This window comes from Camelina sativa, chromosome 11 (assembly GCF_030686135.1).
Source record: "Camelina sativa cultivar CO46 ecotype springtype chromosome 11, ASM3068613v1".
Classification (NCBI taxonomy): Eukaryota; Viridiplantae; Streptophyta; class Magnoliopsida; order Brassicales; family Brassicaceae; genus Camelina; species Camelina sativa.
Window position 1 is genome coordinate 37,495,284 of NC_141890.1, and position 12,638 is coordinate 37,507,921.

A 12,638-nucleotide genomic window follows, 5' to 3' on the forward strand; every position below is an offset into this window, starting at 1 on the left:
ATGAAAAGATATGTATCTAGTGGCTCTAGTCAGAGAGTTTTTCCGTTCAGGACGTTTTGACCCGTGTTTAAATGAGACGAATATTTGTCTTATTCCCAAAGTTGATCGTCCGCAGCGGATGGCGGAGTTTAGGCCGATAAGTCTTTGTAATGTGAGCTATAAAATTATTTCTAAGATCCTGTGTTTTCGGCTTAAGCGGTTTCTCCCATCTTTGGTTTCCGAAACTCAGTCGGCTTTTGTTTCGGGTCGTTTAATAACGGATAATATATTGGTTGCGCAGGAGATGTTTCATGGGTTAAATACTAATAATAGGTGCAAGTCGGAATTTCTGGCTTTCAAAACGGATATGAGTAAGGCTTATGACCGTGTAGAATGGGCTTTTTTAGAGGCAGTCATGGTTAAGTTAGGGTTTGATCGGAATTGGATCTCTTGGATCATGTGGTGTGTATCTTCGGTGTCGTATCAAGTTCTTCTTAATGGTCAACCCCGGGGTTTTATTAAACCACAGCGGGGTCTTCGTCAGGGGGACCCGTTGTCACCGTACTTGTTTATACTCTGTACAGAGGTTCTGATAGCGAATATCAAAAAGGCAGAACGGGAGAAAAAGGTAACGGGTATCACAATCGCCCGGGATAGTCCTACCATTTCGCATTTGTTGTTTGCTGATGACAGTCTTTTCTTCTGTAAAGCAGAGGCGACAGAATGTCAGACGGTCATGGAAATTATCAGGAATTACGGCAAAGCCTCAGGACAAGAGGTTAATTTAGAGAAATCATCTATAATGTTTGGCAAGAAGGTTCCTACTGAGATAAGGGATCAGTTGAAGTCAGTTATTGGTATTACCAAAGAGGGAGGTATGGGATCTTATTTGGGCATTCCTGAAAGCCTCCAGGGTTCAAAAAATAAGGTTTTTGGATATGTCAAGGATCGATTGGATGATCGTGTCAATGGTTGGAATGCAAAGCTTTTATCAAAAGGTGGTAAGGAGATTATGATTAAATCGGTGGCTTTGGCACTTCCCACGCATGTGATGTCCTGCTACAAATTGCCGCAAGAGTTGACATCTAAATTAACGAGTGCTATTTCCACTTTTTGGTGGAAATCCAACGATAAGGCTCATGGTTTACATTGGGTGGCTTGGGATAAACTATGTAAGGATAAGTGTGATGGGGGTCTAGGTTTCAGAGCCTTGGAACAATTTAATGATGCTATGTTAGCAAAACAGTATTGGCGTTTAATTCAACACCCGACGTCATTAATGGCGAGGGTTTTGAAAGGCCGATATTTTAGCAATAAACACCCGCTTATGGCCAAAAAACCTTCTAATCCCTCCTTTGCCTGGAGGAGTATTTTTTCAACGAAAGATTTAGTGGAATATGGAGCGCGATGGGCGGTAGGTTCGGGTAGTTCTATTTCGGTTTGGAGAGATCCATGGATTCCGGATATTAGACCACGTCCTGCCAATGGTCGGGGACGACTCTGGTTACCGAGCTTGATGGTGAACCACTTAATTAATCCTGTCACGAAGGATTGGCACTTGCCTACTCTAGAAGAGTTTCTGGATCCGGGGGATATACCGATTATTCGGCGTATGTCGGTCAGTAAGGTCCAGCAACGGGATCGGTTAGTATGGCATTTTACCAAGTCAGGGAAGTATACGGTTAAATCAGGTTATAGATTAGCCAGAGAACTGATGACGGAAGTCGAATACGGACCAACATGTATGGCCCTCAGGGCCCAGGTGTGGAAGCTGGATGTTCCCCCAAAGGTCCAACATTTTTTCTGGCAGATTGCGTCGGGCACCCTCCCAGTGCTCGAACGACTTGCGTATAGGGGTATCCGGTGTGATACACTCTGCAAACGGTGTGGGGCTGCACCAGAAACTATCAATCATGCTCTCTTTGAGTGCCCTCGCTCGCTCGATGTTTGGGAGTTGTCCCTAGTTTCGTTAGTCCCCGATGGCTTTCCATTTGCTTCAATTTATGCAAATTTAGACTTTATTTTTTGGCGGGCAGCCTCTCAGTCGGGGGATTCGGATGTAGCTAATCGTCTTCCTTGGATACTTTGGACATTATGGAAAGATAGGAATAAAAAAGTTTTTCAGGGGTTACAGGCCGAGCCGACGGAAATTCTACACCAGGCGAATAATGATAAATTACTATGGGAAGAAGCAAAATCCTATTCGGATAGGTATTTGCATACTACGCCTCTGGTGGAGGATAGGGGAGCGTTTCCTCGATGTCAGATTGATGGTTCTTGGAAAGGGTCAGATGCTATGCAGGGTCTAGGATGGTGGTGTTGTAGTGATGATGATGCGACTCTCCTTTTGGGAGCACGGAGTCAGAGATGCGGTCCTACATCCTTACATGCAGAGCTACAAGCCTTGATTTGGGCTATGGAGTCACTCTTGGCGGCTGGAGTTGGATGTCAAAGCTTTGAGACAGACTGTGCAGAATTGGTGGCGATGGTGCAGACGCCTGACGATTGGCCATCTTTTTCGAACCTGTTAGAGGAGTTTCTTGTGCTCAGACCATGCTTTTCCTCGTTCTCCCTGATCAGGATCTCTAGAGAGCTCAATGTAAGGGCAGATTGTCTCGCCCGTTCTTCAAGATTGCTTTCCTCTGAAATTTCCTTTGTAAACTCTTTTCCTCCGGTTTGGGCAACCAATCTTGGAGTTATTTTTTAATTTGATTAATGTTTGGTTGAAAAAAAAAAAAAAAAAAAAAAAAAAAAAAAAAGATATGTATCTAATAAAGGAAAATACTTGTTCACTTCATCTATTTCAACCAATCAAATTATGTCACCTAATAAACAATGAAAAAAAAAATTTACATATTTTTAAGCTAAAGTTATGTTATTAAATTCTGATTTATAAAATTATATGTCAGTTTTAATTTAGAATTAGATTTTATAATTTTACAATTAAATGATATGTCAATTTAGGCTTATAAAAAAAAGTTACAGTTTAGATTTTACAATTAAACAAAATTATATGTGAGTTTGGGTTTATAAAAATTTTAGATCTTAAATTATATGTCAATTTGAGTTGTTGACAAATGAAAAATAGAATGTCAGTTTGACTAGAATTTAATTTTTTATAATTAAAACAGAGTACATGTAGATTTAATTTGACAAATAAAAATTAGAGTTTTGATTTTACAAGTAAACGCAGCTTAAATGTCACATACTCATTTCAATTTTATTTTGTTCAAAAAAAAAAAAATCTCATTTCAATTTTATATGCGAAAATGCAAACAGAGCAATAACATTCAAACGCAAACATGAAACATGAGTCATGACATAGATTAACATGATCAAAATCCATGTCTAATTGCATTATTACATAAACGTTTCTTTTATGTGGGGTTTGATCAAAACCAATGTCTCCATACCATCCCACTACTATAACATTATAATCTGCTTGCAAAACAATCACAAAATAGCCTAGCCCGTACTTCATAAGACTGATACAGTTTATAAGGTATAAAGAAGTAGAGAATGTTTGTGTTGGAGCGAAAGGTGTTAATAGCTCAGTGACAAAAAAAAATGAGAAAAGGTTTACCGAAAGAAATCAACAATCAGTCAACCTTGCATTTGTAGACGCAAGCTGTTATGGTCAGTACAACTCCAATGATCAATCCTAATAACGCCATTGCCAAGACTGTTGAATCCAACCAAACAATGTATATATCAGTACTCTGCAGCATTTCTTTCACCCAAACGAGAGTAATAATACCAGTAAGGAAGAATGACATACCAGCAATGGTGAAGTAGATGAGAACTGCCAATCGGTATCTGGTTGTTCCTGGTAAATCGATCTCGAGCGTGCAATGTCGTTGGGACTTTCCCCTTGCGGTTGGATCTGTCAAGATATTTGGCCCTCGTGGTTGTAGTTCAGATAGAGAAACATTTGTGCCTAGTACTGTGTGTCCGTTGATATCTCTGACCTCGAGCCTTATGGTAACCGGATTTGCATTCCAATCTATCGATATTGCTCCGAAGTTTTGTTGCCCTGCATGTAATTATAAGATATTGTGACCAATGTAATCCTCCATGGGAGTGTCATTGCTACTCTGTTACATAAACAAGATGATAATGTGCAATCTTTTCTATCTGTTATTAGTTAAACGTAAATCGACTGGATAGATGATAATAACCAATACATGAAAACACTATCCTCGTTGCAATTCACCCAAACCAGAGACACCTAACAAAATGAAAGACTCTCGACTGGATAGATGATAATAACCATGAAAGCAACTAACGAAGCTGCTTTCAAACCTACTCACAACAGCTACAATCTGCTATATTCAGTCCTAGGCTAGTTAAGGTTCCAGCAGATGTGCTTGTTATAGTAGACTCACTGTGTCTTTGCTTATCAATAGATCTTTTGGAAAGTTAAAAAGATATGGATAGCAATGTAAGATAGTTCAGAAAACGAAAAGAGTAACGGAATCAGTTGAGAATAATACCGTATGTACATGATTTGAATTTGCAGTTATCATTGATAACTCTCATCGTGCTTGGTGTATACCAGAAAAGAAGCCTAATGATGGGGCGCAAGGGGTGAGGGATAACTTTCTCAACATATTGTACTAGACCACTAGAGGTGACATCATATAATGGGTACCCAACGGAACAATCATATCTAGTGATTTCTCCAAAATGTACATCTCCACTAATGAATATAACTCCATTTCTCTGTAGCATCAAAGCAGCGAAGAATTAGCTCGCAAACCGACAGTTGGAAAAAAGTACTATCAACAATCCCCATACCTTAGTGTCGGATATCAGTTGGAAAAGACGTTTTCTTTCCTTTGGAAAACGGCCCCATGATTCCATATAGAAGAGAGGTCCAGTGGTAGCGGAAATATTGGATATCACCTTGAAAAATCAAGAAACCATTTTAATGGATGACCAATTCTAGATGGAATTAAGACACTCAAGCTTCATCAAGTTTAAGTTTAATCTAGTGACTATGCCGTGACAATAAGTAAAACAAGATACAGAATACCTGAACGGAAGATCCTATTATAGTGATTTCGCTACGCGGACCTCTCAGTTCATTTTCGAGCCATCCCCACTGTATATCACCCAAGATACTCCCGTCACTTCGCAAAGGGTCTCTATGATATCTAGTATCTAAAACTATAACCTGAAAAGAGGGAAAATTTCAGTAGAATTACATACAAACTCTTCACTAAAATCTTTACAAAAGAAGACAGGAACCTTGACTTTACGGTTAGGTGGACCATAAGTATAAGATGCATAAACACCAGCTTGCTTTCTCCTAGGACTATCAAGAGGCTCATCCAAGAAATCAAGCATGAGTTTTTGGTTACGGACTTTATGATCAAACTCTTTTCCAGCGTCATTCAAGCCGTAATCATGATCATCCCAAGTTCCAATAACCTTGGCATTTCTATGAAGACGAGAATAGCCAGGAGTAGCCTTGGCTATGGCGTATCTTGATTTCATTTCTTCCTCTGAAGAAGGCACAAACCTCGGTGTATTCCTCCACGGCCCAAAGGTTCTCTCTTTCCCAGTAACTTTAAGTGGTCTTTTGATATCTCCATAGATGTTATCACCCAACCAAATAAACAGTTGTGGATTAAACTTGTTTATTGCATCCCATATTGGCTAAAATGTACCCAAAAAAAAAAAATCAAGAGATAAAATTAGAATCGTACACAGTCCTAACACGAAATTGGGAATACTTACGAACATATATAATCTCCAATTCGAGTTTCACTTACAGAGCAGTCCTAACACATAATAAAATTGCAAATCAAGAGGGAAGTGTACGATTCGTTTACCTGTGGAGCGCTTTGATTAGCACATGAACCGAAAGCGATACGAGTGATTGGAGACTCTTGAGCTGCAATGGCGGTCGTAAAGAGCAACGAAAATAACCAGAAGGAGGAGAGGTGGTTCATGACGACGTGGTGGGATTTGGGAATAGAGGAGAGAACCCTAGAAAGCAACCATGGAAAGAGGAATGAATTTTCAAGTTTTGTGCCCTCGCCGCAGATTCAATTCCGGCGATTTTCCAGTTACCGTTGGGAATTTTGATACTAAATTAAACTTGGTAACTTTTTAGGTTTTCACAGAATTTTTCTAGTTTCTTCTGATAGCTTGCTTATAATATTAAAATACCATTACTTATTTTGCTCCTATGAATTTTCTATCTTCTGGGTGATGTCAATCTCCTTTATGGGTGATGCAAAATAATTGAAAACGTATCTTTAAATAAATCTCTTTGCAAGAAAGAAAAAATCTCATAAGGTCTTATCAAAATAAAAATGTTGATTTGTTAACATGTGCAATAGTTTAGATTTTTAAAAATAATTATTTTATTTGAGTAACAAATATCTACTATATATATTATAAGATAATTTTTATAAAAAAAAATAGTATGTATTTTATACAATATAAAATATTTGAAGTATGTAATTTAAATGAATTATATATATGTTTGAAATTAAGAAAAAATGAAAAGAAATCTACATAACAACAAAAGAATCTTAAAAATAAAATAAAAGAGAAGAAAAATATACTATAGAACATGTTTAATATGAAGTGTGTTTAAATACATATGGATCAGATGAGACACAAATATACAAAGGAATAAGAAGAACTCAAAAAGAATAAAAATAAGTAAATGTAAAGAATTTGAAGTAAGCAATTAACTGGATTAAAGAAAGAAAGAAATGTCAAAACCCCCATATATCAATCATCTCAACGCATCATCAGAACAAACTCGTCGAAACTGAGAACTCCATCACCATTCTGATCAAACCCACGAATCATACCCTTACAAGCATCAACGGTACACGACTCGCCGAGCCGACTTAACGTCCTCCGTAAACTCGCCGCCGTGATAAACTCTTCTCCCTCCATAACATACATCCCAAACGCCTCTCTCAGCTCCTTCCTCCTCTCTTCATCACTACCATCATCACCTTCCATAAGCTTCAAAAACTCACCAAAGTCAATAAACCCGTCTCCGTCAACGTCAGAAATCTTAACCACCTCCTCTGCCTCACGTGAAGACAACGAGCCGCCTAAGAGACTAACGCAGCTCTGTAGCTCCTCCCCGGAGATTTTACCGTCAGAGTTTGAATCCATATAGTCAAACACGGTTCTCAGCTCGTCCACGTTTAACGAGCTGCTTCCGCTACTGCTGCTGGTTCTTGCTTCATCTTCAAGCGTTCTTGAAGATTCTGACTTCCTCTTGGAATATTTCTTGTACAATCTTGACAATGGAGATTTCTGGTTCTTAGAAAGACTCATTTTCTTGATTTGTATACAAATCTTGAATACTAAATGGTTCGATAAAGATTCTTTTAAAGATGGTAGGTTATATATAAAGATGAGTATGTGAATGCGTGTATGTATATAGGTGGGGAGATTCTTGATTGTCCGACGGTTAAAACACGGGTTTGAAAACTTTGGAGAATTATTTAAAGCTAGAGGCGGTTGCGCGGTGGTGGCCGGGAAGTTTCCTCCGCAATGAGTGATGGTGAGGAAAGGTCAAGTTGACAAAGACTAAGGGTAGTTTCGTAATAATGAGATGCAATTTCCCCTACGTTACGTATATTGTGATGTAATATGGACAACATATGGATTAAGCAACTTTGTACTTGACTTTGATTCAGTGTACGATGTGTGGACACGTGTTTTTAGTTCTCAAATGTTTTGATTTTTCTTTCGAAGTTCTTAACTGTTACCCGTCATGATCACGAAGGTTCTCATACATATGTATGTAACCGTCCAAATACTATTATATGATTTTTCAAACTAGACAAAAGTTGTATACTTTTTTTTTGGGGCTGAATGTGTTTTTTCTTTTCTTAAAAAGAAAATCATCTTTCTACATTTTATGGTGAATATAAATACAAATAATTAAAAAGAAATTTGTAATCACAAAAAATTGGGATACTGAATAAAAAGAAATGTAACAAAAGAGAATTTTAACTTTTCTATAATAAAAGTTTACAATGTTCTTGTGTTTTACAACAATCAAATTCAATTATATAGAAATAAAAAAGTAAGTTATATAGTAATCGTGAATTCCACACAAAATAATAAAACAAAACGATTTTAACAGTTTTTTCTGTTGCCTCTTGTTTTGACTTCCACAACATTCCGTATTGGTGACAAGTGTCACTATATCTTTTGCATAATATTTTTTGTTCGTTAAAAACTTTGCTAGGAAAAATCCAATGGAAAAACCTTAGTAAGGTAAAAAGAGTACAACCTCTCAAGCTTCTCTAGACTGATCATGATCTCATCTTACAAGTCTTGTTGACGACGCATTCCAATGTTATGGACATATTTCATGTACATAATCGTTGGTAATGATTTTGTGAAGAGGTCTCCAGAATTCTCGGATGATCAAACATATCTTACGTTAATGTCTTTATTCTTCACGAGTTCTTGGGTGTAAGAAAAGAACTTTGGAGGGATCTGTTTGGTTCTATCACTTTTGATATACCCTTCTTTGGTCTGAGCAACACATGCAACATTGTCTTCATATAAGATAGTTGGCTCTGTATTTTGATGAATTCTGCTAGTTGATTTAATATGTCGACTTATCGACCTTAGCCATACACATTCTCTACTTTCTTCATGAAGTGCGATAATCCAGCATGATTCGAAGAAGTTGCCATGAGTGTCTGCTTCTGAGAACGCGATGATATAGCAGTGTCTCCAATCGTGAACACATATCTTGTTTGTGAACGAGCTTTGTGTGGATCTGATAGATATTCTGCATCCGCAAAACCAATCATTTGACCATTTAAATTATTAGGATTAAATCAATAGTCTCTTGAAGATACTAAAAGACATGTTTAATCCCATTCCAATGTTTTCGTGTAGGAGACGAACTAAATCTACCCAAAAGATTAATTGAAAATGAAATATTAGGTCGAGTGCAAGTTGCAAGATACATCACGGTTCCAATTGCACTTAGATATGGGACTTCAGGACCAAGTATCTCTTCATTTTCCTCAGATGGTCGGAAAGGATCACTTTCAACATTTAGTGATCTGACAACCATTGGAGTACTCAGATGACTTGTCACAATCGCTCCCAGACCCTTTGGGACTACACTACTTTTCTTACTAAAAGTTTCTTTTAAAACACTTCTGTATAATAAAAATACTAAGTTACTCATACTTCTCTGATACCAAAATTCTTGTAACGCCCCTACCGCCACATGATCTTTCTCTGTATTTTGTCCTCACTCGCACAATTCTGACAGTCACTTCCCGGAAGGTCACCCATCCTGAGACTACTCCAGCTCAAGCACGCTTAACCGAAAAGATAAGTGCACTTTGGTGACATAGGTGGCCAAATCAATTCTTTTAAACCTCTCCGCAAGTCTCTGAAACCGGAGTGTCCCAAGACTTGCCTTATCCTGAAACGACCCGACCCGTTTTTTTTTTAATAATAATAATAATAATAATAATAATAATAATAATAATAATAATAATAATATACTACAACTAGTGGTCTCATACCCAATAACCACCTAACCACAACCACAATCAAACAGCGGAAATAACCAATATCAATAACCAATAATATTCCAATAATAAAATATCCAATAATCAAATATAACCATAACCAATATCCAAATCATCAGAAAACATGGAACCAACAACCTAGCAATGTTTCTAATGACCCAACTCTAGCAACCTAGCAATGCCAGACAACATCCAATTGAGTCCCTAGAAGATCCTCCTCTTCATTGCCTTGATTCCACGATCACACTTTGCCTTTACCTACACCACAAACACAAATTGTAATGCATGAGTATTTTATAAACACTCAGTAAGGCAATCCTCCCATCTACTGGGCTATACACACAAGCAATAGAGACATCTCTAACCATCAACTAACAATCAACAAACAACAAATAACAAACCAGGACTCTACATCGACCGACACCAACATGCATCGACCGACACCACATGGGGATGCATCGACCGACACAAGGGATGCATCGACTGATGCAAGTTACACATGCATCAACCGACACTCGCACTGCATCAACCGACGCATGCTCGACATAACACGAAAAACCTAGGTTTTACGCGTCGTCCTCGCACTTGCATCGATCAATGCATCATGCCGAGCATCGTGTTCCCCGAATCTTCTCACCGGATCTTTGTTCCTGCAACCACAAAACTCGATCCCAAGCCACAAGAGAGCTTCCAAACGTCCCAAATAACCATCTAACAAGCCTAACAATACATAAACAAGCAGATCAGAGATGCTCTAGCTTAGATAAGCCATGGTCCTGCACTTACCTTTGCCAAGAAAACGCCTCCAAGAAGCTCCTACAACAATCCCACCAACAGATCTCTACAGGAACAACTTCCAATCTCCAGAAATCACCAAGAACACTCAAGAACACTTAGGGAACTTTTCTCTCTTTGTTTTACTCTCAGAAACGGCCAAAATTGACTAATGAGACAAAAGAATCGACTTAAGGGTTTCCCTCTTCCCTTTGCTCAAAACGCAGCATTTCACTTAAGTCAAAACGCAGAAAACTGAACATGCATCGACCGATGCACCTTCTGCATCGACCGATGCAATCCCCCAAACCGGGATTTCAGTTTGCGGGTATTACAATTCTCCCCCACCAACATAGATTCGTCCTCGAATCTCGAACAACCATAAGCCAAGGACTCCCGTGCGACCGTCTCCACGGCCTGCACTCCTCCGACCGATCTACGAAAGGTCACCTCTAGGCGATAGACTCACGCTCCAGGCATTATTTGCTCTCGACTTTTGGACTTTCCTTTACTCATAGGCCTAAACCTTGAGTTTTTATTGGCTCCTCATCAGACCTAAGTCTGCATGCCATAATGTTGGCTCCTCATCGAGACTAAGCCTGCATGCCATAATACATAAGAAAAAATCCAATACTCGTCTCTCGGGTTGCCACCCTACAGCGCACCCCCGGATCGTCATCTGAAGTAGATATGCCAACCATACTCCCAAGCCACAAAGTCTCAGAATATGATAGTACTAGGAGAACCTAAATTTCCCAAGAGTCGCGAGCAAACAATTTTGAACTTGTCTGAGTCCTATCCCAATCCAGGTTTCCTTCCCGTGGCTCGCGTAAGACATCTCAATGTCATACCAACCACATATCCTCTCACTGGGATACCTCATGACCACACATGGATCATCTCACTGCCACAAGGGCCGCCACAAAGGCCAAACAAATGTCCTTAACAGGACCGCCACCAAGGGCAAACAAATGTCCTAAACAGGACCGCCACCAAGGCTAAACAAATGTCCTAAACAGGACCGTCACAAAGACCATCTGTCCCGAAGGACCGCCTAAACAGGCACTCTGGCTAAACAGCCCGCCACAAAGGCCACACATCTGGCTAAACAGCCCGCCACAAAGGCCACACATCTGGCTAAACAGCCCGCCACAAAGGCCACACAATGTCTCAAAAGACCGCCACTAAGGCCACACAATGACTAAAAAGTCCGTCACTAAGGCCACACAAGCCCCTCCACGGCTCTCTCCACTAAAATGGACAAATTTTAACTAACATAAAACTTTCCATTTTTAACACTTTCCACTTTTGGAAACTCCTAGTTCAGGAAACTTTCCTCCAAAAACCCCGCCTCACGGAAACTTTGTATCCCGAGCACCACCTCATCTTGTTACTTAGTCGCACAACCAACCACCCCAAGCGACCAAGTAAACAAGAGAGATGGGCTGGAATACTCCATTCCCGCTCCAGCCACGAATTACAAATGGAACCAGGCTAGACAAGCTCAAGTCGCGGCTTGCTTCTTATACCACTTCTTAAACCTTGCCTTCATCCTCACCTCAGGCTCCCAAGTCTGCTCCTCAACACCATCACAATCCCAAAGGTCTCTCATCAAAGGAATCTTCTTCTTCCGAAGTTCTTTGATCCTCCTCTCGAGAACCCTCACTGGTCTCGCCTCCAAAGTCATGTTAGGCTGAAGATCCTCAGGAATCTTAGCTAACAACTGATCATCCTCCCGGAGACACTTCCTCAACATAGAAACATGGGAAACCTTATGGAATGCACACATAACCTCAGGGAACTCCAGTCTATAAGACACTGGTCCAACACGCTCAATCACTCTGAACGGACCCATATACCTCGGACTCAACTTAATCTCAGTCAATGACCTGTTCAGACCCCACAACATGGCCATCTTGAGGTACACTCTGTCTCCTACCTGAAACTCAAGATCTCTACTCCTCCTATCGGTATAACTCCTCTGCCGATCCTAATCCTCCTTCATGTTCAGCTTGAGAACCAGAATCTTTTCTGAGGTCTCCTGAACAAAATCTGCCCCGTAAATGCTCCTCTCCCCCACTTGAGTTCAGCATAACGGTGTACGACACGGCCACCCATAGAAAGCCTCATAAGGAGCCATCTTAATACTTGCCTGATAACTGTTGTTGTAAGCAAACTCTACCAAGCTTAGGTGATCTGCCCAATGGCCTCCCCAGTCCAACACACACATCCTCAGCAAATCCTCCAGCGTCTGGATCGTCCACTCTGACTGTCCATCTGTCTGGGGATGATAAGATGTACTCATATGCACCTTAGTGCCCATCTCTGCCTAAA

At 39.8% G+C, this 12,638-nt stretch overlaps 3 protein-coding genes across 4 annotated transcripts; 1 reads left to right on the plus strand and 2 right to left on the minus strand.

Moving 5' to 3' along the window:
• Positions 1-118: 118 nt before the first annotated feature.
• Positions 119-2,951, plus strand: LOC147934945 (uncharacterized). Its single transcript, XM_087472853.1, has 2 exons — positions 119-2,600; positions 2,944-2,951. The coding sequence occupies exons 1-2, from the start codon at positions 119-121 to the stop codon at positions 2,949-2,951; spliced, it is 2,490 nt and encodes an 829-aa protein (XP_087328979.1).
• Positions 2,952-3,268: 317 nt separating this feature from the next.
• On the minus strand, positions 3,269-6,224 carry LOC104725235 (uncharacterized). 2 transcript variants are annotated; one of them, XM_010443862.3, is made up of 7 exons: positions 5,817-6,224; positions 5,230-5,640; positions 5,015-5,155; positions 4,777-4,884; positions 4,473-4,701; positions 3,758-4,012; positions 3,269-3,661 (listed from the first exon to the last, which is right to left on the minus strand). In XM_010443862.3, the coding sequence occupies exons 1-7, from the start codon at positions 5,934-5,936 to the stop codon at positions 3,579-3,581; spliced, it is 1,347 nt and encodes a 448-aa protein (XP_010442164.1). In that variant the 5' UTR covers positions 5,937-6,224; the 3' UTR covers positions 3,269-3,578. The 2 variants fall into 2 exon arrangements, with proteins under 2 accessions (XP_010442164.1, XP_087330840.1); XM_087474714.1 differs by having other exon boundaries at positions 5,241-5,640; positions 5,817-6,222.
• A 330-nt stretch (positions 6,225-6,554) lies between these two features.
• LOC104725236 (calcium-binding protein CML37) lies at positions 6,555-7,910 on the minus strand. Its single transcript, XM_087474715.1, has one exon. The coding sequence runs from the start codon at positions 7,291-7,293 to the stop codon at positions 6,739-6,741; it is 555 nt and encodes a 184-aa protein (XP_087330841.1). The 5' UTR covers positions 7,294-7,910; the 3' UTR covers positions 6,555-6,738.
• Positions 7,911-12,638: the final 4,728 nt, after the last annotated feature.